Source organism: Phyllopteryx taeniolatus, chromosome 4, assembly GCF_024500385.1.
Source record: "Phyllopteryx taeniolatus isolate TA_2022b chromosome 4, UOR_Ptae_1.2, whole genome shotgun sequence".
In the NCBI taxonomy this organism is placed as follows: Eukaryota; Metazoa; Chordata; class Actinopteri; order Syngnathiformes; family Syngnathidae; genus Phyllopteryx; species Phyllopteryx taeniolatus.
In genome coordinates this window covers 9,513,652-9,541,413 of record NC_084505.1, presented here as the reverse complement: position 1 = coordinate 9,541,413, position 27,762 = coordinate 9,513,652, and the positions used below count along the sequence as shown (strand labels likewise).

Genomic DNA, 27,762 nt, shown 5'->3' with positions numbered 1-27,762 from the left:
TCAAACCTAAGATTTATGTCACTGATCTAAATAGCCAAGAGAAAAAAACATAAGCAAAAACCTCAACAGAAAAATTAGGAAAACAGACTATTTTAAATAAAGAAAGAATTTTAGACCATGAACTAAAGAGCCACCGATGAGAAAAAAAAAAAAAAAAAAAGCTTTTGGAGCTCAGGTGGGCTTTGTGCAGGCTTGGCTGCCATGTAACTCAAACCTAGAGCATTTTATGTTGATCTTTTTTCATATTTGTATGAATCCAGATCATTTTGTTAATCTTTGTGTGTTCAAAATATAAAAGCCTTCACAAAAGCATCACCTGTTATTTTGTAGGTTTTGTGTGTTGGTACCTCTCTTCCCTCTCAAATGTGTCTCACTTGGTTGTTTCCCACCTCATTTTCGTCGTATATGCAAGATTTGCTTGTCTCCCAGCCTTTCTTTGGGTCTTTGTGTTTTTTTTCCCGTGTGTCACAACTTTACGACTCAGCTGTCCAGTTCATGTCGGAATTATTAGCTGTCCCATCGCAGCTCGTGCCAGACCTTTACCAGTGTCTTTCCACTCCACCTTATTTTCTATCCCATATTGAATTTGGTTTGCTTTTGCGGTCCCTTTCATTTGACTATTGAACAATATTTTCTGTTTGTTTGTGACTTTAAGATATCAAAGTACTTTTTATGCAGTGAAATGACAAGTAGTTCCAGATGTGACTTTTGGGACAAGTAAGTGATGTTTGGCTCTCATTACATCGTCACACAATTAGGTCTAGCGTCAATATCCAATGTGTTTCATGAGTCAAATAAAAAGCAAGTATAATTGCGATTGCCCCTGGCTAAACTGAGCTTCCTCACAGTGACAGATGTCATCCCCAATGAATGCCTGTGGTTCCCGGATGCACTGTATGGCACCAATATCCACAGGCAGCAGGGAATAAAAACCCCCACTGGGAGAAATGGCGGCCATGTTACACTTACAAGAACTTACAAGGAGAGGGGGTGCCTGCGGAGAGGTAATCTCTCCGGGGCGGGGGGTTCTGGAGCTCCATCTGACTTGAACATTTCTTTCAGTCTTCAAAGAATTTGAATTGCAAGATCGTTGTAGTTTGGCTAAAGTCTAGTAGTAAAGTGAATGATGCTTTTCTGACAACAACAAAAAGCCTAATTGCATGTGAAGCAAATGCAGGAAATTTCACAAAAACAAGGACGTTACTCAAAAATTAAGAAATACTAACCGGCTGTAAATGATTTGTTTTGTATGTGTCAGTGGCTGATGGCGTTTCAGTGTCACAAACAGTAGATGAGGTATGAACTGTGGTGTCATCTTCTATTTGTCACGCCAGCCCATCAGGCTACAGCCCATGTGTCATTCTTGCGCCTTCACCTAATACTAACAAGCATGGCGGCTATGCGAGTGCATGTAGAGGTGACACTCCTGCCAATCTCTTGTCAATTACTGCAGGAGGAATTTCACTGGACACTACAATAAGGATTAGGGCACAAGCTTTATTGTGGATAAAAATGTCAGAGCAGATCAATGGGTGTCAACTAAACAGTATTGGCCGATGACGCCTTAGTTAAGAACGTCAGAGCGAAAACAGGGTCATAAGACTCGTTTGGCATCGGGAAGCTACATGCGTGCATCGCAAACTGGGTAAAATAATGAAGTGGGGAACAACCCATAAAGCCAAGTCAAGTGTGCACTGTAACAAGAATGAAGCGTGTGATCTTCTCGATGGCTGTGCACACAAACAACACCCGCTTTGCTTGAGCTCATGTTGCGAGACACTGGCGAGCGAGCGTTCAGTAGCCTGTCAGCTGTCGAGCGCGAAGGTTGCTCGTGCATTTTCACTTTAACGCCTCGTTCTGCCCGACTGTCTGCCATCGAGCATCACAGCACAGTACGCCTGCATCATTAGCCAAATATACTGTAACCTCTCCAAGCTCAAATTAATCCCCTCATTGGTATTAAACCAAAATGTAACTATAATTACAAACATCTTATGTTAAATATAATCCAATGACATCACAAGAACCAACATGCACCAATGACATCATTACATTGAAACATCCAATTAAAACTGGCAGCAAAAAAGCAGGTTTTTTTTTTTGTAATACACCAACGATCTGAGTGCAAAGGCAGCTAGTTCATAACAAAGTCATGTAAATGTGATACACCTCATTATAACAGTCCAGTTTTAGTAAGAAACGCCAAACGACACACTGTATTTCCTGATATTGTGGCTGCAGTCATTCATGGACTCAACTGCAGAGAGTGCCACGCGCTCAAACAGGCGCAAGGCCTTTCTTTGTCTAAATACATTTTAAATTATAATTACAATATCTATTATTTCCACAGTAAGAAGTGATCATATATGTGTAATATATTTCAGTGGTGGATCTCAATTTGAACAATCTGAGACTTCACAATTAATTCATCACATTTAATATCCTGAAACTATTTTACCCATTAAGTTTGACTGTATTTTTGCTCATATATATATATACACAGTACTTTGGCAGCTGAATTTCACTTAAGTCCTGTATGTGTCGGTCGCGCGCTTTCAAACTGTTGCGGACTGTCAAAACAAATCAAGAAGGAGAAGCCACTTCTGCCGTTTGGGGACGAAGAATGTTAGCGCTAAAAACAGCACTAACAACACAAGAAAGTGCTTGTGTGTGCGCCTTCATCTGTGTCAAAGAAAAAGACACCGGCACATTCTACAGCATCGTATTCTTTAGCTTGACAGAAGCCGTGTCTTCTCTGCATTGTGGTAAAGACATCTACAGCGGCACATTGTGATCTCAGTCATAGCGAGGGTAATTAAAACTACCAATATGTTTTTCCTGAGAGGGAAAAAGGCAGGCATTTATCTGAGGTGTGGTGCTTCATTGTTAAAGTTGGTCTCCAAATTTGAATTTAAACAAAAGAAGTAGGAGATGCATGCCCAATTCCAATGAAGTTGGGACGTTGTGTCAAATGTAAATTCGCTTTGCATGGTAGAGTTTTAACTTGCCTTTCTAGATGTAGTGACAGACTGTGTTAACTGACAATGTTTTTCTGAAGTGTTCCTGAGCCCACGTGGCAATATCCTTTACACAATGATGGCATTTTTTAATGCAATGCCGCCTGAGGGATCGAAGGTCACGGGCATTCAATGTTGGTTTCTGGCCTTGCTGCAGATTCTCTGAATCCTTTGGTGATATCATGGACTGTAGAGGATGAAATCCATAATTCCTTGCAATTGTATGTTGAGAAGCTTTGTTCTTAAACTGTTGGACTATTTGCTCACGCAGTTGCTTGTGAACAACTGAACCTTTCGGACATGCTCCTTTTATACCCAATTATGACACACACCTGTTTCCAATAAACCTGTTCCAAAGAAGTGTTTTTTTGAGCATTCCTCAACGTTCCCAGTCTTTTGTTGGCTGTCTCCCAGCTATATTGGAATGTGTTACAGGCATCACATTTAAAATGAGAGAATATTACCAAAACAAAACAAAACAAACAAACAAACAATTCATGAGTTGGAACATTCAATATTTTGTCCTTGCAGTGTATTCTATTAAATATCGGTCGAAAAGGATTTTCCAATAATTGTACTCTGTTTTTATTTTGGTTTAACACAACGTCCCAACTTCATTGGAATTGGGGTTTGTTTAATTTGTCCTCAAAACCTTCCCTGAGCAGACAACACACATTATGCTGTGTGTTATGAGTGCTGTGCGTTTAAGATAGAATGGACTACTAAATACTTTTTCACTGAAGTCCGGTCAAAGGCTGTATGTCTAATTTGTTAAGAAACCATTGCGGTTTTAGAGGAATATAACATCAGCCGTCACTTTTCTACCAAGCATGCTGATTATGCTAACAGTTAATCAGCGCAGGAACTGATGGGTACGGCTCAGCGGTTAAACTCAAGCTTGCAGGCTCAGCAAAACACCTTCATCTGACAAACTGCCATCCAAGGTTCAGTCACACAAGACCCTGAAACAGCGCCACGGGAGCTGCAGATGGAACTGATTGATCTCCAATGTGATATGGTCTTAAAAGAGAAGTTCAACTCTCAAACTGCATGAGTTTTATGCTTCATTAAGCGCAGACAAATTTCCAAAAATCCAGAAGATGGCGTAGAGGATGCTGGTGGTGTTTGGTGCTACATATGTGTGTGAACAGACTTTTAGTGTGATGAACACCAACAAAACATCCTACCGATCCCAGCTAAGTGATGAACACCTCAGATGTGTTCTGAGAATTGCCACAACAAAACTAAGAGCAGACTTTGATGCACTGGCAAAAAAAGGTGCTCAACAAAACAACACTGTTCCCATTCAAAGTAAATCTATTAAAACTACAATGCCTTTTTTGTGTGTGTGTGTTTATTTGTTATATGTAAGCATCTGGTCCTGGCTTGGCCTGCCTGTCCAATGATAAACGTCAATGTGGCCCCTAAACCAAAAAGTTTGCCCACCCCTGATCTAGCTCTAACCTGTCAACATCCTTTTTGCCAAAAGCTGAGCATACACTGTGACAATCAACCTAGATTTCCAGTTGGCTGTCACGCATTGATAAGATGAACTTGGAAACGTGATAATGATTTTGCACAATTGAAGCAGAGTGACAATTAGATTTAGCAAAAATCGCTAAGTGGATAGTTTGGGTTTCCGTCTCAATGTAAGGCACAAATGAAAGAAGCATGTTGCTTTGTTTTAGCATTACTCCACAGTCAACTGATACATACATTGTTCTTTCTTCTTTGATTACTTTGGTGGGTAAAAACAGTTTGATACATGCCTTTTACTGTCAACTACAGGGCATAAGTGGAACAGCAGCAATGCAAATGAAAATGTAATGTAAACACTTCAATCATTTGTCGTCATCAGTCTAAAGTCTAAATTTAAAAACATTTCTAAATCACTGAGTGATTAGCACATCTGACCCACAGTTCTGAGGTTCAGGTACTCAGGCTTTCTGCTACATTCCGACAAAATGTTAGTTTAACTGAAGACGCTAAATTGTCCATAGTGGTGAATGTGAATGATTGTCTGTCTATACGTGCCCTGCGATTTGTCCAAAGTCATCTTACCTGAGGGCTTCATGAGGATAAGCGCTATAGAAAATGGATGGATGGATTGTGTATGCCCATTTTGACGAGAGGATACTTCTGCATATACTGTACAATATATATTAGGGGTTGAACCGATAAGTTGACTAGTCGACTTTACTACTGCGCATTGACGTGATCAAGCTTGAAGTCGACTAATCGCTAATCACATTTTTGGCATCTCATCTTCCAATCAGAACATTTCCAAAGAACCTTTGACTCGCCCGTCTGTGGCCCTCGCCGGACTATCACGCTCTGTGGAGCAGCGAAATGTATTCATACGTCCGCACGGGTCTGAGAGAATGACAAAAAGATGGTTGTAAATGAGAATAGCAGTTAGCCTCGCTAGCTTTGGCTATTCCGATTGCCGCGAGTCCTAAAATATTCACACTGGCAGCACGGAACGAGCTCAACAAGGTAAAGTGAAGCTCCATCTTCCTCGCCAAAATTTTATGTCTAATAAGGGGCGGACAAAAACTGCGTGCTCATGAGAATTTTATTCAGCAAGTTGTATGATACAGCAACCAGTTCAGGGTGTACCCCGCCTCCTGCCCGATGACAGCTGGGATAGGCTCCAGCACGCCCGCGACCCTAGTGAGGAGAAGCGGCTCAGAAAATGGATGGATGGATGGATGATACAACACCCACCAACATCATGACACTTGCGTCGCTTTACGACACTGAAAGCGAAACATCGACATGACATATGACACGGATATCAGTGTCAAATTGCCAGCGTATGCTACAAGCCTGTGGAAATATTTGACCAAAAATGAGATAGGTAGCACAATCACTTGCAAAATATGCAAGTTTATCCTTAAATGTAATAAAAGCACAAGTGAGATAGAAACAGTGAAACAGAGAAAAGCTCCATTTTATGGAGCCTGGCTGGCAGCCAGTGGCTGCCATCCTTGTCATACAACACGCTATGCTACGAAACACAAGATGAAGAGCAACATACTAGCCGCCAGTAATTACAACAACTAGGTTCAGAGTAATGGTGAGATGTATTTTTAATCATTTGTTTCTATGCCGGCTCGTCAAAATATGTCTTGACGTGAAACCGGTCAGTGGCGCAAAAAAAGGTTGGGGACGGCTGTACTGTGCTGAAGAACGCGCAACGACATCATCGATGAATCGACTTTGAAGCAACTTTAGCGTTGACTACAAGAAAATCACTCATCATTCAACCCCTAATAAATATATATACACATGTATACATGTATAATATAATGTAATATGTCCCAATAGAGCGTATTGTAAAGTCCAACGAGAGTACTCATACGGGTGTGGTCCTCCTGTTGCCGGCATCTTTCACATCTTTCTGGAAGCTGTTGTGGACCTGTAAGAAGCCAGAGTCGCTCTCAGGACTGTAGGGAGCCCCCCCCTTCAGAGGGTCCCTGCGGAAGGTGTACAAGGATATGTCTCCCACCTGCAAGCTCATCTCCCCACCCAATCCTCCCTCCCTGTTCCCCCCTCCTGGGGAGGGCTCCGACGACCTGGAGCTGGAACGCGAGCGCCTCCGTCTGCGGTGGTAGCTTGGGATGCGCGAGTACGGCGAAGTTGAGGCGATAGATTTGATCAAGTCGCGCCTGGCTCGGCAGCGCGTCTCTTTGTTTTTCTCAATGTATATGTTGATGGCGAGGACCCCCACGGATTCTGCCACGAAGAATGAGATGGCGCCAAAGTAGAAGGACCAGCCGTAGTTGTACTGGTTCTTCTTGTCCTCATCTTTCTTGTCGCTGGGATCGCCGGCATTACTGGAGATGTAAACGATGATGCCGATGATGTTGCTCAGGCCTGAGGAGATGGAGTAAGAATGAATTACACAGCCTTGCCGCACTAAGGCTCGGGACATGACTACATTATCTTGATTGACTGACGGGAAAATAAACAATTCATTAATCAACTGGTTGCAACCAAGCTGTGCACTTAAATTTGCTTCAGTTCCTTCAAGAAGTACACTCGTCCATTTTTTTAAAATCCTCGTTAGGGTCAAGGGTGAGCTGAAGCCTATCCTAGCTGACTTAAGGCGAGAGGCGGCGCACACCCTGGACATATACTGTAGACAAACAACCATTGAAACTGTGTCTCCCATTCACATCTATTGACAATTTCAATCTAACATGCATGTTTTTGGATGTGGGAAAAAGATGGAGTATCCGGAGAAAACCCACACAAGCATGTGGAGAACGTATGACATTTACATGTTGATTTACATGATGATTGTTTTTGGTGAATTTTACTGTGTTACTTATTAGATTTAGTTTTGTCTTAGGTTATGTCTCGTTTCCCTCGTTCACATCTTGTTTGCTTGTTAGGTTTTTGTCTCCACCTGTTCTTGCTAACCCTGTTCCTTGTGTCTGCCAATCAGCTCCCTCCAGCCACTCATGTCTTGTCCAAGTGGGCGTCGTTGTCTCATCAGTTTGCTTGTATTTAGTTACCTGGTTTCTGTCAGTCTGTGGGAACATTTTCGTCATACAGTACATCACGTTTCCTTCGTCCCGTCATGTCCTGTTTCCTGTCGTAGTGAGTCTAATGCCCGTGTTTGTTTGTTACTTTGAATCTTCTTTTTTGGACTTTGTTCACCAAGTATTTTTGTTATTCCACGTGCCATGTTTGCCTTTTTTGTTTCTGAAAATAAATATATATATTTTTTTAATTACGCCTGCTCCCCGGGCTCACTTCTCCTGCTTCTCTGCATTTGGGTCCACCTTTTACCACACCAACACCAGGAAAACACAAATCCCTGACAGAGAATAAAACTTAGGAAAAGCACATAAAAAATGACTAGATTTTCTCACGTTTATGGCATTACCTGCAGCCACAAAGAGAATACCAGCACTGAGCAGGATGTTGTTCCTCCTGCTGTAGATTCGTCCAACGCCAACACACAGGCCGCCCAGCATTAGCAGGATGGTGCTGAGGATGGGAAAAAGGCTGGAGGCTCGCACAATACCTGCCCAGATGACATGGTGAGAGTAATCGCCCCAAAAAATTAATTTCCAGGTTTTTGAGATATAAAAAAAATGAGACCAAGACAAAGCATTCCAAAAACATTTCCACCATGAATGTGACCAATAACCTGTACAAGTCATTTGAAATTAAAATTTAATTGTTTTAAGAGGGGAAGTAAAAAAAAGACGAACAACGTTGTTGCACAAGTATGCACACCCTCTTATACCTATGAATGTGGTTTTATTCAGAATTAACCTCATCTCGATTAATCTAATTTTAAATGGGAGTTACCACACACCTGCCCCCATTTAGTTGGGATAAACTCCAGTTCACCCGGGACCCTAATTAGGATAAGTACTATAGAAAATGGATGGATGGAGTTTTTTGGATGATTTCTTCCTTCTTTTGAATGCAGTTCAATCCACCCTGTCTTAAAGACAATGGACTATGACAGTCAGTATTCCTGGTATGTGTTAATCAGAGGTGGGACATTGCTTTGCAAGTCACAAGTAAGTCTAAAGTCTTTGCCCGCAGGTCCCGAGTCAAGTCCCAAGTCGAAACAGGCAAGAGTTTTGAGTCCTAACGAGTAATTTTGACAACATGGTAAATATATATTTCATTATATATATATGCAGAGGGTATGGAAAGTATTCAGACCCCCTTAAAATTTTCACTCTTTTTTATATTGCAGCCATTTGCTAAAAATAATTAAAGTAGATTTTTCCCCTCATTAATGTACATACAGCTTCCCATATTGAGAGGGGGAAGAAAATGGAATTGTTGAACTGTTTGCAGATTTATTAAAAAAGAAAAACTGAAATATCACACAGGCATAAGTATTCAGACCGTTTGCTCAGTATTTAGTAGAAGCACCCTTTTGAGCTAATATAGCCATGAGTCTTTTTGGGAATGATGCAAGTGTTTCCCACCTGGATTTGGGGATTCTCTGCCATTCGCAACCAGTTCTCCTGTCCCTGCAGCTGACAAACACCCCCACAGCATGATGCTGCCACCACCATGCTTCACTGTTGTGACTGTATTGGACAGGTGAGGAGGAGTGCCTGGTTTTCTCCACACATACCGCTTAGAATTAAGGCTGAAAAGTTCTATCAGCTCATCAGACCAGAGAATCTTATTTCTCACCATCTTGGAGACCTTCAGGTGTTTTTTTTTTTTTTGCAAACTCCATGCGGGCTTTCATGTCCTGCCCTGAGAAGAGGCTTCCGTCGAGCTCCTCTGCCATAAAGCCCCGACTGGTGGAGGGCTGCAGTGATGGTTGACTTTCTAAATACCCGTACCCACTGTATATTTGTATATATATATATATATATATATATATATATATATATGTATTTGTATATATATATATATATCTTTCCTGCCATCCCATCTATCCATTTTCTGAGCCGCTTCTCCTCACTAGGGTCGCGGGCGTGCTGGAGCCTATCCCAGCTGTCATCGGGCAGGAGGCGGGGTACACCCTGAACTGGTTGCCAGCCAATCGCAGGGCACATAGAAACAAACAACCATTCGCACTCACTGTCATGCCTACAGGCAATTTAGAGTCTCCAATTAATGCATGTTTTTGGGATGTGGGAGGAAACCGGAGTGCCCGGAGAAAACCCACGCAAAACGGGGAGAACATGCAAACTCCACACAGGCGGGACCGGGGATTGAACCCGAGTCCTCAGAACTGTGAGGCTGACGCTCTAACCAGTCGTCCACCGTGCCGCCTGCTGCCATCCCACCTCTGCTAATTGATTATTCTACTGACAATTCTATCGGAATAAGGATTATATATTTGCTTGGTTAAAGAGCAATTATTAATACACAAAAAAAATTCTGACATTTCACTTAATAATGAACAAAGGAGGGTAGAGTAGCCAAATATTGTACTCAAGTCAGAGTCCTGTTACTTTAGAATAATATGACTAAAAGTAAAAAGTAGTAATTTAAATATTTACTACTCGAGTAAAGAGTAACTTGTGAGATCAGACTTTGTTTTTAAATCAGAGCATGAACATCAAATTAAATAAAAATAATAATAATATATGGTAGTCAACAGACACATGCCGCCCTTTTGAATTTTTAACTGCCCAAAAACCAACAACACATACATTGGGCCCTACAGAAACATTATTTGCTTTATTCAATGACTTCATGAAGAAGCTGTTTGCTGAACAGACCTATTGATTGTGTGTGCATGTGCGACGCCATAGGTATAGTGGTAATTTTAGAAGAAGAAGAAGAATCATCTTTTATTGTCATGAACATGCATGCATGCACACGAAATTTGTTCTCTGCATTTAAGCTATCACAGTCAACACATACACATTAGTGGAACACACTGGAGCATGGGGCAGCTGAAGCGCCCGGGGATTTTGTCATATCCACTGCCAAAACAACAATACAAACATCTTCAACTTACCGCATGGTGTTTTCTCAAGTTAGAAGTGGGCTGAAATTTCCAAGTTTGGGCAGTCACAATTTAAGCTGCATGATAAAGCTGTTGTTTTTTGGAGTCTGCAAAATAAACACAGTCGCGCGGCTGTTCCCTCCCCCAAATGAGTCATTTTGATTGGCTCGCGAAGGTTATGCACGGTCATGTGACTGTCTTGTGTCGTCTGATTGGTGAAAAATTAGTCATTTTGATTGGCTCGCGAAGGCTACGTGCACGGTCATGTGACTGCCTTGTCGTCTGATTGGTGAAGTCAAATAAAATTTTTGATCCTGTTTGATTGCCACAATGGGCACCCTATGCGGAAGTCGAAGATGGAGTCTTAAAATAGACCCGCACACGCAAGAATGAATAAATAAAAGCAGCGAACGGCATGTCGATCATTGTAACGGAGTAAAAATATCGATCCTTCTTCACAGTTCTGAGGACCCGGGTTCAAATCCGGCCTTGCCAGTGTGCAGTTTGCATGTTCTCCCCTAGCCTGCGTGGGTTTTCCTCCCACATCCCAAAAACATGCACAGTAGGTTAAATGAAGACTCTAAATCGTCCATAGGTGTGAATGTGAGTGTGAATGGTTGTTTGTCTATATGTGCCCTGCGATTGGCTGGTGACCAGCTCAGAGTGAACCCCGCCTTTTGCCCAGAGTCATCTGGGATAGGCTCCAGCACGCCCACAACCCTAGTGAGGATAACCGGCACAGAAAACGGATGGATGGATGGATGTGATACATTTTGGCATGGTCATTTCGTTACATTTGCGTAGCCTGTCCTTCCTGCGATGCAGGAGACAATCATGTTGCAATGGGACGTGTCCTGCCTATGTGGGAATCCTAATAATGCGTGTGGAGCACTTAGAACTAATAAACAAACGTTAAGACCTATCACATTATGTTGTCACTTGGCACATTTTCCTGTCCTACAACAATAAATGACATATATATCTACAGAAATAGAAAAGTGTTGTTTCTCATTGCTTTGGTCAAAGTAGCAAGTATTTTCAAGTCAATGGGTTCAAGTCCCAGTCACTGATGGTGTAGTGGTGCATCAGTTCCCACTCAGTGACGGTGTGAATGTAAGTGTGAATGGTTGTCTGTGTCTATATGTGCCCTGGGACTGACTGGCGACCAGTTCAAGGTGTAGTCCTCCTTTCGCCCGAAATCAGCTGGGATTGGCTCCAGCACCCTGCGACCCTAACCAGGATAAGCGGTGTTGAAAATGGATGGATGGATGGATGGATGGGTTCAAGTCCAAGTGCAATGACGAGTCATTGCTGTCAAAGTTGAGTTGCAAGTCTAGTAACATTTTGTTGAGTCTAAAGTAATCAAATTCATGACTCGAGTCTGACTCTTGTCCAAGTCATGTGACTCGAGTCCAAGTCCTGTGACTCGAGTTCACACCTCTGTGTGTTATTAGTATCATGCTATTACAACAAGGCCAAATTGTTATTACTACACGGTACATGTTAACATAGAGACAATAAGAATTGTCAATACGAAAAATGATTACAAGAATATTACGCAAAAACAAATAAGTATAACAGTAACAAGTATAAAGGGAAAAAAGGGAAATCCAATTGGGAATTCCATGCCTCGACTACAAGTGAAGCAATGTACTGTAGCTAAAGAAGACACAGTAATAGAAGTAATTTATTTCTTTGATAGTGTTTGTATTGATTAACTTGCCATGAATCAACATTGGAACAGCTTGCTGGGGAGTATTATGCTACAAACCAGATGATGTGGATCACTAGTTTTGTCTAGGTGCTCATTTTTTAATTTTTACATCGAACTATATTAACTGGGTGTCACATAGGCGACATGATTTCAGGAAGGCCAATTAGTCATGAGTACACCCTTTGTCATCTTTTCTGAGCCAGTTACTAGTGTCATGACGTTGGGATTTAATGGGGGCGGGGATGGCAACGTCATGCCTCATGAAGCACCCTTGTGCTGAAGCCATCATTGGCACTTGACAAAGACGAGAGGATTAAGAATTGAAGTGTGTGACGATGACGATGTGGAACTCACGTAGGATGTACTCAGAGCTGTCTGTGTCATAGTCATTATCCTCCGGGAAGTGATTGATCCGAAAACAGCTTCCTTTGTTGATACCTGCATGAGGCAATAACAATCAGTTTCAATAAAACGTGTCTATTGGAAAATGGAATGTGATCAAGAAACTGCTTTTCTCCTTTTCAACTCTCACATGTACGGCCACATTTTGAGGGCAGCCAACTCAGGGCCTGTGTGCTTCAGAATGTTGAGGAGCACTCAGGCACCCTCTATTCCAGGTTTTCACATGCACAATGATTTCTCCACTTTTAACAGAATAAAACATTGGTGCCTTATGAATATTGAAGACTACACTTTGAATTATAAATCACACGGCTGATTCCCCAATGTCCCAATGTTCTGTCCATTAGCGTCACCTGAATGATGCCTATCAACACATTGGTTGACTCACTCACATGGCAAAGCAGAACACATCCATTTTACCACTTGTCCATGCGGGGTACACCAATGGGCAATTGAGAGTTTCGTTTAACAAACAGGCTTTTGGGATGTTGGAGGAAACCAATGTTGGGCAATTAGGACCAGCAAGGTCCTTATATTTACAACCTAAATTCAAATATTTGTTCCTTAAAATTATATTAATTTATTCCCAAAAGTTGAATCTCTTACAGTATGTGTATGTTCGATTTTTTTTTTGTCCAATAGTGATTTCAACCAAATCAATCTAATGTGCCCATGACCTCCTGTAACTAAGTAAGCTATTACTGGTGGCAATGGGACTGTTTCTTTAACCCATCTGATTTCAAATTCGTCTCACGGGGCCAGTAACACTAAATAATTGCTGGTGAGTACAATAAATTGTATGTATTTTTTAAAATGTTTGTGTCGTATAAATATTGAGTCTGAACAGTCGCGTGTTGTGATATTGCATTTTTGTATAGTATCGTTGGTTTCTATAATGCAACAATATGATAGTTGGTGTTATTATGAAATTGATTAAGCCGGGAAATCCTCACTGAGGAAATTGTAGTACACAGAGAAAGCCCACTCTGTTTGGACAATTGGATACTTATATGTGTTACTGTACTTTTTGTCAGTGGGAATTACATTTTAAAGCAGCTAACATTGCTGGTTTGACATTTCGACAAAACAATCCAGCATATAGTGCACCAAATACATTGAAATTATGTATTTACCACCTAAACCTTATTATTCATAATCTTCTGCAGTTCAGCATCCATTAATATATATTTTAGTTTAAAAAAAAGAAAAAAGCGGGCTATTTTCACGAGCACAGCTAACTTCTGAAGCCGTCTTAAACAGACCTGTGAGCAGCCCGCTTGAGTTAAAGGCCTACAAGTCTCTCTTGTTTTGACATTAAGTCTCTGATCTTTGTGATGTTTAATAATTTGACGTGGACTCTGAAATGAAGAGGGCCAAGAGTGCAAAGGAATTCCATTTTGAGTTTTAGTGCTCCAGGAATTTAATGCGCATGATGACTTGTTTAAAGCAAACGACTTAACTTGAGATAAATTTGGAACATCCAGCTATTAGTATGTTAAATGGGACTTAAAGTAAGTCTGTTGTTCCTGACTAGGTGGCGCCAAATGATAGAAATGATGCGAGGACATAGGAAATGAGGAAGTATTCATATTTGAGAGGCTGAAATCAGAAGATTTGGACTGCTTAACATAATAACAAAAAAGTAATGGTTAAAAACCTTTTCACTTCCTTTTCATTTTGTGTCCAAAGCTTGCTGGGACAAATGATGCTTGATTTTTTTTGTGTTCAATGTTGCCATTGGGAATTTAATTATCTGGATACTTCTGCTCTACTGTCTTTGTGTTTTAACTCAACTAGTGATTGACAGTTTGGTTATTACGTTCTTTAGACACTACGGAAAGGAGCGGAATAAGAATTTAGTCATTGAGTGCCTGAGGTCTGGCACCCATGAACATTACCAGAGTTTCCTCCCTGGTGATTCTTTGCCAGCACTTCACTGCAGCCTGCTTCACTTGTTATTTGTTTCCGAGTCTGTAAACCATACGCTATTGGTTTGAGATCAGGTGAATGGCTTGGCCAGTAAAGAATTCCTTATTTGCTTTCTTAACAATATGTTTAGGGTCATTATCCATCTACACTGTGAAGCACTGTCCTATTGGTTTGATAACATTCATATAGCCCTATGCACCTCCAGTTCATCTTGGCACCTCCATCAACAGTTGCTCACATACATGAATACCAGTAAGAATCTTCCGTCATAAGTTATACATGCTCATGTGCATAACACTTCTCGCACCCTATTTGACACATAATGTGGGATGCTTTGGATCAGGATCTGTTCCTTTCCATCTTTATACTTTTCTATTCCGATCTGATGAAAATTGACCTTGGTTTCATGAATCTGATCCCAGACCATTGGGGAGTTTTCTGGAGAAATTTGGCTTTCAGATCTTTAAACCAGTTTCCACCCTGATGTAAAGTCTTTATATTTACAGTCATGGATTGTAGATTTTGGCATACAGATGAAGTACTTCTCCATGTTATTGTTGGTTCCTAATGATGATGTCATTTTCCCCCTCCATTTTGGAAAGGATTCTGTGATAATCCCGTTTAGTTGCATTTTGTGGCTCACTGGTGTTTTATGCGTATTTATGAATATACAAAACAGTGAATTTGATCACACTTAGGTTTGCTACAACACTCATTGACTTCATATTGGTGTCTCCTGTTAAATAGCTGCCAAATGCCTCAAAACCCAATACCTTATATAAACTCCATGACTTTATCATCTTATTTTGTCTTGATGTAACAAAGGGTGCACCTGTCTTATTAACCCCTTACAAGCCAATTTTCTAAATACTTTCGAGCCCCTGAAAATGGAGACATCCATCCATCCATCCATTTTCTGAGCCGCTTCTCCTCACTAGGGTCGCGGGCGTGCTGGAGCCTATCCCAGCTGTCATCGGGCAGGAGGCGGGGTACACCCTGAACTGGTTGCCAGCCAATCGCAGGGCACATACAAACAAACAACCATTCACACTGCACCTACGGGCAATTTAGAGTCTCCAATGCATGCATGTTTTTGGGATGTGGGAGGAAACCGGAGTGCCCGGAGAAAACCCACGCAGGCACGGGGAGAACATGCAAACTCCACACAGGCGGGGCCGGGAATTGAACCCCGCACCTCAGAACTGTGAGGCTGACGCTCTAACCAGTCGGCCACCGTGCCACCAAAATGGAGACACTTTACATAAAATGTATAACATTCCCAAATGGTAACTGGCCACATACTTTCAGCATCAGTCCTCCATCTCTGTTAGACATTCTTACCAGTACTGTATTGTGTTTCAATCACCCACTACCATGTTTTCCTCTTCAAACTCTCATTCTGTTCTTTCTTTTATGTACCAAACAGCCCCGCTGGACTGATGTCACTGTGTTAGATATTAAATATACTTTGATTTATGAGTGCATCTAAATTTATAAGCTCAGTGTTTCAGATAATTGGATTTTTATCCCAACTGTGCCTTCCGAATAGGTCCAGGAAGAAGCAAACTATTGCGACTATCAAGTGATAGTCGCAATAAAATAGGGAAAGAAAGAAAAATCGAGATGGACGAGACAAAATGAAAAACTATGTTAAATCATTTTGGGATGGTGAGGATGATGAGAGAGGAAGACAAGAATAAGGAGGGGGAAATGGGTGGTTGTCTACTTAGAGGCAACCCCATCTTTTGTAAGTCAGCATAACGTCACCATGGCAACAACCTCCCTCTGGCAAACCAGAATCACATTTCTTGCCCGGCCTCTCACAGGATGCCTTTGACATCTTAACTAATGTATTCAACACACACACACACAAACAAACAAACACACATACACACTCATACACACACACACACACACACACACTGGACATTACACTGGCTTATATTAATTTCCTGGAGACACACCATGACCACAGCCACTACTTGCCTTCCAACAAAAGAGGGAAGTATCCACAATTAAGACTATGGGCTCGATTTTCGTAGACAGCGCATCTGCAGCGGGGCGCAAATGCTGGTCCATTCTGATTTTCGTGCGAGCCCATGGCTCCCTGGGCGTGTTTGCCAATTTAGCAGAGCAGTCTGCGCCAAGCTGGGTGTTTCGGCACAGCAAGGGTGTGTCTTTGGATATGGTCCTGGTGGAGTGACAATTTAGTGGCAGAAAATCAGTATAAACTTTTGCCTGCTCACACCACGTCTAACTGCCAACGCGGGCTAGACCACTGGTTTAATGCGATTTTGGTACATTTGATTGGGAGACAGGCAGACAGATACTGAGCTCCGTGGACATAGTTAAGTCACCAATGCGATAAGCACCAGCTCATTCTGTGTACCCGCTCACGTTGTGTGTTGCCACACATTGACTAGAGAAGTGACAATACTTCACTCACGCACCGAGACTGTCAGATGCACCACATTTAAAGGGAATGAGGGGAAGCGCTTTGATTGGTTGTGAATGAAGTTGAACCGCCGGGCTGCGATGGCCAACTAAATAACCAATACCAGGCTGGCACGCGGTGCCTGCTGCATCAGATTTACGCCATTTAAAAAGAAAATAGGGCCCTACGGGTGTGGACACTTCATTAGGTACACTTGCACAATGTAATTACATCTAATAAACAACCATTAAAAAAATTGCATTTATTCAAACAGGTTGGTCTCAGTAAGAATAAAAAGCTCTTTTTCAAGAGAGGCCTGGCCGAGACAAGCAGCAACAAAAAGACAAAGTTACAGACATAAAATGAAAGACAACGTACAAGCAGCTGAGCGAAAACATCGACATTTTATAGAAACTACTTGCATTTATTTCGTTATCAGACATGCAAACACCAAAGGCATGACAAAAAAAAAAAACATTGAAGGAGGGTCTGGGGCGATCCCCCGGGCCGCCGCAGATAATTCTTTTGATTTTAACATAAATTAAGCAACCTGGAAGACTCTGAAGAGTAATTAAAAACATTTTCTTCACGCAGAAAAACATTTAATTACACCGCTCAACTATCCATCCATCCATCCATTTTCTGAGCCACTTCTCCTCACTTGGGTCGCGGGCGTGCTGGAGCCTATCCCAGCTGTCATCGGGCAGGAGGCGGGGTTGCCTGAACTGGTTGCCAACCAATCGCAGGGCACATTCAAACAAACAACCATTCACACTCACAGTCACACCTACAGGCAATTTAGAGTCTCCAATTAATGCATGTTTTTGGGATGTGGGAGGAAACCGGAGTGCCCGGAGAAAACCCACGCAGGCACGGGGAGAACATGCAAACTCCACACAGGCGGGGCCGGGGATTGAACCCGGGTCCTCAGAACTGTGAGGCTGACGTTCTAACCTGTCGTCCACCGTGCCGCCCGCTCAACTATGTGATGTACAAATTTAAGATTCAAATTAAATTTGCCTAATTTATTTGCTTTTTTGTTCTGGCCTCCAACTTGAGCCAGGCCCATCTCCACCTGCACCTGATGCCTGCTTCAAGCTGTGCCACATGAATAGCATCCTCCTCTTTAAGCACTCATTCTGGAAAATATTTTGTTTCACTTCATTTTTCACTATTACCAACTTCAAAGGCTAATCCCAAATGCATCTGCTAGATGCAGTCAAAACTACAAACAAAAAAAACATCTGCAATTTACTGCACGGTGTTTTCTCAAGTTCTAAGTGAGCTGAAATATCCACGTTTGGGCAGACAGGGCCAGACAAATACTAGAATACATGAAAGCTGTTGTTTTTGTTCATCTTAATTAAACATGAGTAGCGCGCCCTTTCCTTCATGGTAACGACAACCTTCCCAACATAGCCGCCATGAAGGCACGACAATCAGTGGGGTTGGTTTATCTAGTGTTAATACCTATGCACGGGAAGCCCAATAGAAGACGTTGTGTGAGGTCATGTGACTTTCTTGTGTCATTTGATTGGCGAACTAAACTTAAACGTCACTAGCACTTAAATTGGATTGGCGCAAGCAGCGGACAATGCGCAAGTCGTAGTCTCGTGCACGAAATAGTTGATAAATAGGCAATAATTTAATCAATAAAAGTAGCTTCTAACGGAGTAAAAGTACCGTTAATGTCATGAGCGTTGCCCTACAGTCCTTTTTGTTGGCATCGACCGCGACACCCCACCCATGAAAAACTCATTGGATCTATACATGTGATTTGTTCACTGATAGGGAAAGATTTGATTGGGAAAATCCATTCATTAATTGTTATCAAGCATAAAATAGTGTTTTTCCCCCACATAAATATTATTATTTTAAAAAATGACCCAATTGTTTTACCAGTTTTAAATTAAATGGCCTAACTGGTGTCATTTTGTCACACACACACACACACACACACACACGCACACTCATCATTTAAAGTAATCAAAGTCCCTGTACAGTGAATATGTCTTCTAAATTTGACACACCACACAAAAATGTATCCGCTTTAATCCTCCTGTGGCTGGAATCTATCCCACCGGGTCCTCGTGGGGCTTTTTCCCGGCGCAACAATGAGGCACTCTAAAATGGTCACACCAGCGCAAAGTAACAGTTAACATTTGACTTACCCCCACCCCCCACCCCCCCTCCTCACTCTTCTGCCTTTCTCTTGATAACAACGCACACAAGTCTTGGTCCACATGCTGGTTGTCAAGCCTGATTTTATTTTCCCCTTTTCTCTCTTCTGCCATTCTCTCTGCGACGTGGGCGCGCTTACGCCTGACAACGAGGCGCTCTAATGTGGCCAAGCCAGCCAGCGGACTATCCAAAGGGAAGTTGCATTTTCAGGTTCTGGGGGGGTACTGTAATTGGATGTTGCAATTACGCAGCGCTGGGTAACCGCTGTTGCGAATGAAACCGTTCATGTTCTTACATAGTGGCGGAGGGGAGAGTCATGCCACGTTCCAAATTGCGTCCCACGGTGCCGTTTTAGTCACGCCCCAAAAAAATCAGGAAAATTAAAATGGTTAAAAAAAACAAAAAACATTTCAACACTACAGTATATCTCCACAAATGAGTAATAAATCTTTCTCAGTTTTTGCACGTTTGCACGAATCTCTGAGTTCGTTTTACAGGATCATTAAGACATAAACACTTGGGGTTATTATCGTCAAAGAGAGGCTACTGGTTTCATTCCAGTGTTTGCAAGTGCAACACTCTCGTCATTCCTATCATGAACATCCTCCGTCTTCATGAAGATGTGTTTGCCACATGGGGACAAGCCTTATTGCTTCTACATGGTTAGCCAGAGTGCCCGCAGACCAAGACTTTATTTATGCTCTTCATTCCTCACAACTCAATACAACAAACTGTTATTTACAAGCCATCGGTTCTTATCTTCCTGCCATAGATTTAAAGAAAGAAAAAGATTTGGAACATGAAATTATGACAAACTATGGCTATGGACAATCCCTTTGTAAGACAACAAATAAAGCACAAATGTTCATGCCAGATTTTTGCTATTCCATTTTAGTCCAAGTAAAGTGTATTGTGATTGTAGTTGTTTGTGGTCGCCACATCCACTCAGCAGCATTGAAGCTTCTGTTTTCAGTTCTGCAGCTGTAACCATTGTGTGGATATGAGACACCTATCCACAGACGGAGGCTGGTATTAAAAAAAAAAAAAGTCAAGACAGTCTGATGCTTTAAGTGTGGTGGTGTGCACGCCACCCTGATGCAGCTCATATTACGCTCAGAGCTTTGAAGCACGACAGAGAGGAAATGCCTCTTTGAATTTGAAGATGCTTCTACATTTTTAATCAAATTTCAGCAAGTGTGTTAGCCAAATACAATGGAACTGCATGCAATAATCTAATGTTGAATGTTGCCGCCCCATCAATCATACAGCATAACCTCAGTTGCTTCAATCTGAAATTATGTAGTCTTTTACTCTCAAGTAACACATTTTGTGCCCTGAAATAAATGATCATATGTTCTCACCATGGTAACCTCTGCTCACCCACGTAAATGATTTATAATATCAGTGGAACAGTCAAGACAACTTTACCGCTGTTCAATTTGATCTATCGCAATGAATGGAAAAGAAAAAGAAAAGTACACCTAACAACTGTTTGGAGTTTGATCCCTGAGTTAGATCATTCTTTTTGTAATAAGAGGAATGTAATCCTTCTTAAGTGAGGAACATTTCAATTCAAGCACAAGGAGTCAAGAAAGTCATCAAAAGTCTTGCAAAAATTATAATTGAAATTTGTTATTTAGTAAAGGTACTGCTAACACAGTCTAATGATATTCAGTATAAAAATGTTTTAAAATTCTCACCTTTCTCTCACATTACATATATGGCATATTAAAGTTTTGGGCAGTACTTGAGATCTTGACCAAAAATAATATCTCTTTCTTCAATTCTCAGGAAGTTAAGACATTTTCTCCTCATAGATTCAATGTCACTTAACAACAGCTGAAGTCAATTTGAGCTGATCATATTAATGGAATGTGGTTGTTCCCCCCGTCCCCCCGCCACCTGTCATGGTACATGACATGACATGGTTGCCCCGTTCAATGCATGGTGGTCATCTCCAACCATGACTTTCCTGTTTTCAGTGGCATGGAACGAAGCAAGCTGTTTCAAATATGTTGGTTACCTTTTTAGAGAGGGTTAAAATATTAGACACACTACATAGAAGAGCATTATAATCTTTACATGCAAAGGATGTAATCCAGAATTTCATTAGACTGTTTGTACAAAATTGTGATTCCAATGTAAATATTTCATTTTAAAAAGGCACTCATTGACATTTTGTGATTTTATTTCATTTTATTTTATGACTGTTGTCCTATTTTCAATTAGCTGACTCTAATATTATATTTATTAGAGTAGATGGATGAATATTATGCTCATTTGCATATCCAATTCAAGCACTGTCGCAAATACTCCAGCTTTAGAAACATTTGATTAACAATCAGAGAGGTATTAATTCATAATACGTTATTTATCATGGTGGATTTTCCTGATCTTTGTAGGTTATGTAAATAATTGAAATATTATAATATTCAATATTAGGCATAGCTTTCATTATGAAAAAATAATTTGAAAAATACACGATACATGATAAAAAATACATTTACCAAATATGGTTACTTGCCCTGTGACGTTTATTTAGTTGGTATTAGAGCAGGACACTCTTGGAGAAGAGATTTTTTTTGGAATCTCAATGAGATTTGATTTTGGTGGTTGATTTTAGAGTCTATTGCACGCGCTGCATATATCGCTTTATCGCTTTGTAGAACTCGATTTAACTCCGACTTAAGTTCAATCAGCCGAAGCTTATGCTGGAGGCAGTTACCAAGTGATTGAGAGCAGATACAAGTTGAATACACGTCGGGTCACATTGTTTGCTTCGTGCGCAACAAGCGGGATGTCGCCTCCGGTGGGTGCGCATCACGCCCAGGTTGCACCCAATCTCATCTCTCTGCATGCGTAATTCCGAAACATACCACCTTCAAATCAGTGGTAAAACCAACCCCCCAAAAAGTTGTTGTTGTTGTTTTTCACCTTCTATGCAGCAGATTCGCCACAGCCCCGAGTGTGTCAGGTCGCCTTTGACTTTCTTGCTTTGCGCGTGGCTGTCCTCCGCGCTCGCGTTGGTGGCGTTGCAGATGTACGCCCGCGAGTAGAGCCAGTAGTCGGTGCCGATAGCGATGCTCATGAGGCTGAAGGCGGCGAAGGCGCCCGCGGCGGCCAGGAGCGTCTGGAGCCCGCGGTCACGGCACGCCATGGCCGCGCATCACGCGTGTCAAGTCAATCAAGAAAAGACCCCCGCCGCCATCACCACTGCGTCTCCCATCTTGTCAGGTGTCAACTGTGTGCGCCTCATCCATCCGAATCTCAGCAAAAGTTGAGAAGGTAGACTGAGCGGGACCATCATTCCTTCCCCTTTTCGATTTGGCTGGACATTTCCTTCTGTTTACTACAGGTGGAGCAGTGGAGGAACACCCTCAAAAAATCCCTCAAGTCCCACGTGCGGCTGGCTTGTTTGAAAGTGCAAGAAACAGCAGCAGGACCACACCTACCCATCACTGAGGTGCGGCCAATGGGAGGAGAGCCGAGGAGAAAGGGCAAGAAAAAGCCAAACCTTTAAGATGAAACACTGCATCATGAACACAACATTCATGATGAAAAGGGGGAAAGGGGGAGCGACGTCTGACTGAAGCGTTGCCGCTTTAAAGCAGATGAAAGCAAGATTAAATGTTTCTTTTCAAAATCAAAAAGTAAGTATCACTTTCTAGTCTGACTACACTTTGCAAGATCTTCCAGCTTGTAAAAAAACAAAAAAATGTAAAAAAATCTTTGCCACAGCCTGAACTCACATATGACACGCATTTTTAATGAACTGTTTGGCAGGCTGACTCGTTTTAGCTTCCCTGCTTGTGCCTTCTTCTTTTTCATTTTTAGGCTTTTCGTTTTCTTCCAGATAAAATGAAAGCGAAGATACCCAGCAAGGTTTGAGTCTGAGTGGCGACTGTCTCAACAGGAGACTCCATCCGGTCGCTCCAGGCTGGGAACCCCTTCCTGCAGCTTGTCAAAGATGAAAAATATAGCTTGACATATGATCAAGAGAGAAGGAAAGATGGAAGGTAAAGATTAGGAAAAATGAATGCCTGATATAGCCTTGTAGAGATGTACAGTATATGCAGATAGTGTGAATCATCAGAGAATAAATACATCAGCACTTGAATCATCTTCAAGTGTGAGAGCAGGTAAGGAGGAGATTAAATCAGATGTAATGTGAATATAGAAGGCAAAAGATTTCAGTCAATCTCACACAGGTGCTTGTAAAAAAAAAAATTATAATAATAATCACATAATGGGCTGTACTGTATCGCATAAACTAAACGGCCTTTTATGACAAACAAACAAAAACATTTGGGACAAAAAAACAAAAATCCCACAGCATTTCTTGTGAGACTTCAGTGAATATCTTAATAGATATATCTTTCGCTCTTTCGCGCTAATCCTGCTAAACGGAGCTACCTGCAGACAGAGGAAAATTGTCATGACCATGCATCACAGAATTGACAATGGAATTTAAACATGGGACAACTCTCTCTGTACTGGCGTGAAGTCTATATGCATAAAGTATAGTTTTATCTTCCCTCTCTATGTCATCAAAGCGTGAGTACTAGATACTGTATGTTTGAAGTTATGCTCATCATCTCACAGCTTCTGTCTTGCCAGGCATTAAACCAATATGACTGGCAGGTCTGAAAAGAACATGGCAACTTGGGACAACAGTAATGGAGGACTGGATCAATGGCAGCAAAGAGGTTCGCATTTATGCAGCCATAGCAGCAGTTTTATCGGAATAGAGCATTTCTCCCTTAAAAGGGGGCAACAAACAGCACTAAAGTTGCTTCTTGGGGAAACGGACTGACTGCTTGTTATATGTATTTTTGTGCTTGTTGATCTGATTTGTGTGGCAGATTTCTAAGCAGATTTTCTTTAGAAAATCAGTTTAAAGATGGATGTCAACTCTCTTGCATGTGTTTAATACAGTAATTGCTCTAAGGTTTCCTGGTGTACAGAATGGACCAAGGAGCTCAGAGTGTTCATATGGACTATTAAAGACTATCAACGAAGTGATTCGGGTTTTTCGCTTTAAAAAGATTATGTGAAAATGTAGGCTCATTTAGCTAAATTGCAGCGTAAACGAGGAAGAGGGCAATTAATGCCACATCAGATGAGAGGAAATTGAAGCTTTGGATATGCAAATGCCGTACGTAGGGTTGATTTTAAAACAAGCACTTTAAGGTTTGAGTTATGATTGTGTGGTGGAACCAATAGTAAGTCACGCCCTCTTTTGACATGCTCCTAGAAAATGCAATTGATGAGTCAACTTGCCTGGGCGGGTGCTTCCTGACACCCTCTGTGCCAGTGTGTGTGTGTGTGTGTGCTGTATAAGAAACAGCACAACAGAAGTACATAACAGTATTGACACTGATGCTGCAGGGTACCTTGAGGCAGTTCATAATAGCATCCAAAGTAAATCCACTTACAAAGTTCTGCTTTCCTGTGTTTGTTGGTTTATTTTGCCAGTGTCGGTGTCCATTTGTTCAACGTTCCGAGATTAAAGTGCACACATACCGATAATCAGGTTGAATTTGACCCTGTTTACCCCCTTTCTGATCAAGTAGTGATATCATTATTTGTGCAGTGTGCTGTGTTGGACTTGCTGAGTCCAACACACACAATCAGAGCAGTAAGAACACATGGCAATTTTTTTCATCATCAGTAATCACACTTTGAATCACATCTACTCATTCCGCATATGATGTAATGAAATGACCTAAAACATATTTTTAAGTCTCACACTCTTATTAAACTGACCAAACAGAATAACGCGATGGTCTCAATAACGGTTTGCTAGCGGCATATCACAGACACAAAAATAAAGGTTTAATGCAGTGACGGGCTGTGGATTTGGTCCCCAGTCCTTCAGTAGGGACTTTTTAAGCAAGCCACACCGATTCATACCTATTATTATAGCCCCTGGTGAAGGTTCTCCAAATCAGTTTTTTTTTTTCAATATAACATCATAATGTCAGGTCATACCCAAAAAAATGTTTTCTTTTTTAGAAGTCTATTATTAACCTAACAAATGAACACTTCATATTCTCAACAACAGCATGTTGGCATTTTAGCTTTTTACCTTAGTAGTTAATTACAGAGAGCAAATTTCAAAGACTACACTGAAGGTTCTTAGAATGTCACCCAGATGCACCAGTAAATATCGTACTATAGTGTGCAATAAGATGATAAGGTCATGTTATAAGTTGTTGTAGAGTATAACAAAGAAGAAGAAAATGAACAGGAAATTGAACCCTTTTCATATGCCCCTCAGGTTGTTTGATTGCAATCGGGATTTTATGAAAGGTACAAATAAAACCCAGTGTTAGGATGGAGGCCTGGCGCTCACAAATGTGGTTGGATGAACAAAAAAGGGCCCAGAATTATGACCAATGTGAAAAGAGCACATAGGCCTAGACACTCACTATTATTTTTCTGGAGATAATGAAGCAAATTTTTGATTGACACTGTTATAAACCTGTGTGTGTGTGTGTGTGGATAAGAATCACAGAGCATCATAGCGAGAGGTATTGCCAATATTCGCATCTATCCATTTTCTATAGCACTTACCCTCGTTAGGGTCACGGGTGAGCTGGAGCCTATGCTAGCTGATTTTGGGCGAGAGGCGGGATACACCCTGTACTGGTTGCTAGCCAATCGCAAGGCACATTTAGACAAATGATCATTCACACTCACATTCACACGTATGGACAATTTAAAGTCTTCAATGAATCTAACATGCATGTTTCTGTCGGAATTCATAGTACCTGAAGATAACCTGCACAAGAACAACATTCAAACTCCACACAGGAAGGTCTGAGCTGAGATTCGAACCTGGAACCTCGCACATGTGAGGCAGACGTGCTAACCTCTTGTACACCCTGCTGTCAGTTCTCATGTTTATGTCATCACCTTCATGACAAGAGTCAAATATTGTACCGTAAATGCCTTCTTAAATTGTTCAGGTGTACGTGATGAGTGAGCATACTCACACAACTTCATATCCTAGTACTCTGGGTGGTGGATTAACGCATGTAGACTGCGTCTGTGTCGTTTATGCAGACGAAGCCTGCAGCAGACACGAGAGGCTAAAGAAGGAAATCGAGAGGAACTGCAGTAAAGGAAAGCAAACACAGACTCTGGCCGCAGGCTGTCATAGACAAGCTGTTCTAACACAGCCTACAGCACGCAACCCTCTAATGTTTGCTGCTTTTGCAATGTTCGAAACAGAAATCATAGCCATAGCACTTTTGGAATAAAGGTGTCTGTGTAGTGGACGCAAAATAATCTGTAAAACATGCCGCATGGCATGACAAGTGCGATATCTGAACCAGTCAAAGTAACCTTATGTCCACATAGCAAAAGGTCCTTCCATCCATTTCCTGTATCGTTTGTCCTCATTAGGGTTGCTGGTGAGCTGGAGCCCATCACAGCTGCCTTTGAGCTAAAGGACTGGTCGCTCACCAATCACAGGACACGTATCGACAAACAACCAGCAATGACATTCACACCTATGGCCAATAAAGAGTCTTCAATCAACCTAACGTGCATGTTTTTGGAATGCGGGAGGGACCGGAGCAAACTCCAGACAGGAAGGCCACAGCTGAGATTTTTTGTCTCCCAAAATGGGCATTTGTGAGGCTCCCATGTTGCTGGCGCGCAATAACACATTGTGTGCTGATGACGCAGAATGTCGGAGTGGATCTGCAGGTTCGTAAGTGCAATTCACTTGGAAAGAACAGAAAACATCACAAATGATTCCATATCAGTTGGAAGAAGCGTGCTCAAACGAGGAAGAAGTGAAAGTAAAGCAGAAGAGGATTAAGATTTTTCTTTGTTGATAGGTGATTGACATTTGAGTGTCTTGATTAATGTTATGCCTGTTTTACTGTTACTGCTGACTGAGGTCAAAGCCTTTTACCCTCAAAATGGTTGAACGTATGGTGAAAATCCCAACTTATTTATTTATTACTTCAGTACTCTCACCGTCTATGACAAGAACTTTCAAAAGTATTCACACACCTGCCTTGACTCACATGATTTTAAGTGATATCCCATTCTAAATCCATATGGTTTAATATGATGTTGGTCTATCTCTTGCAGCTATAACAGCTTCAACTCTTGTGGGAAGGCTTTCAGCAATGTTTCGCAGTGAGTTTATGGGAATTTTCGTTCATTCTTCGAGGAGCATATTTGTGAGGTCACACACTGACGGTGGACGAGAAGGCTTGGCTCACTGTTCACTTGAAATCAACCCAAAAGTGTTCTTACGGGTTGATGGCAGGACTCTGTGCAGGTCAGCCAAGTTCACCCATACCAAATTCACTCCCATGTCTTTATGGACCTTGATTTGTGCACTGGTGCACAGACATGTTGGAACAGGAATGGACAATCCTGACCTCAACCCTGTAGAACACTTTTGGATGAATTATAGCAGCGACAGAGAGGCAGGCGCACAAATGTTCTTCTAGAAAAATGGTCATAAATTCCCATAAACACACTCCTAAACCTTGTGGAAAACCTTCCCAGAAGAGTTTAAGATGTTATACTGTAACTGCAGAGGGTGGACCGATATCATATTAAACCCTATGGGTTAACAATGGAATCTCACATAAATTCATATCTG

The 27,762-nt window shown here is 41.6% G+C and overlaps 1 protein-coding gene across 1 annotated transcript; it reads right to left on the bottom strand.

The window, feature by feature from the left end:
• Positions 1-183: 183 nt before the first annotated feature.
• LOC133477531 (voltage-dependent calcium channel gamma-4 subunit-like) lies at positions 184-22,535 on the bottom strand. Its single transcript, XM_061772375.1, has 4 exons — positions 22,065-22,535; positions 12,539-12,622; positions 7,915-8,055; positions 184-6,896 (listed from the first exon to the last, which is right to left on the bottom strand). Exons 1-4 carry the CDS (start codon positions 22,285-22,287, stop codon positions 6,376-6,378), a joined length of 969 nt encoding a protein of 322 aa, XP_061628359.1. The 5' UTR covers positions 22,288-22,535; the 3' UTR covers positions 184-6,375.
• Between the last annotated feature and the right edge of the window lie 5,227 nt (positions 22,536-27,762).

Excerpts from the sequence above, each read along its gene's own strand:
- LOC133477531 (XM_061772375.1), bottom strand. The coding sequence starts at position 22,287 with ATGGCGTGCCGTGACCGCGGGCTCCAGACGCTCCTGGCCGCCGCGGGC. Across the intron at positions 12,623-22,064 it reads GCGAATCTGCTGCATAGAAG|GTATCAACAAAGGAAGCTGT; the intron begins GTGAAAAACAAC and ends TGCCTCATGCAG. Across the intron at positions 6,897-7,914 it reads TATTCTCTTTGTGGCTGCAG|GCCTGAGCAACATCATCGGC; the intron begins GTAATGCCATAA and ends CCATCTCCTCAG.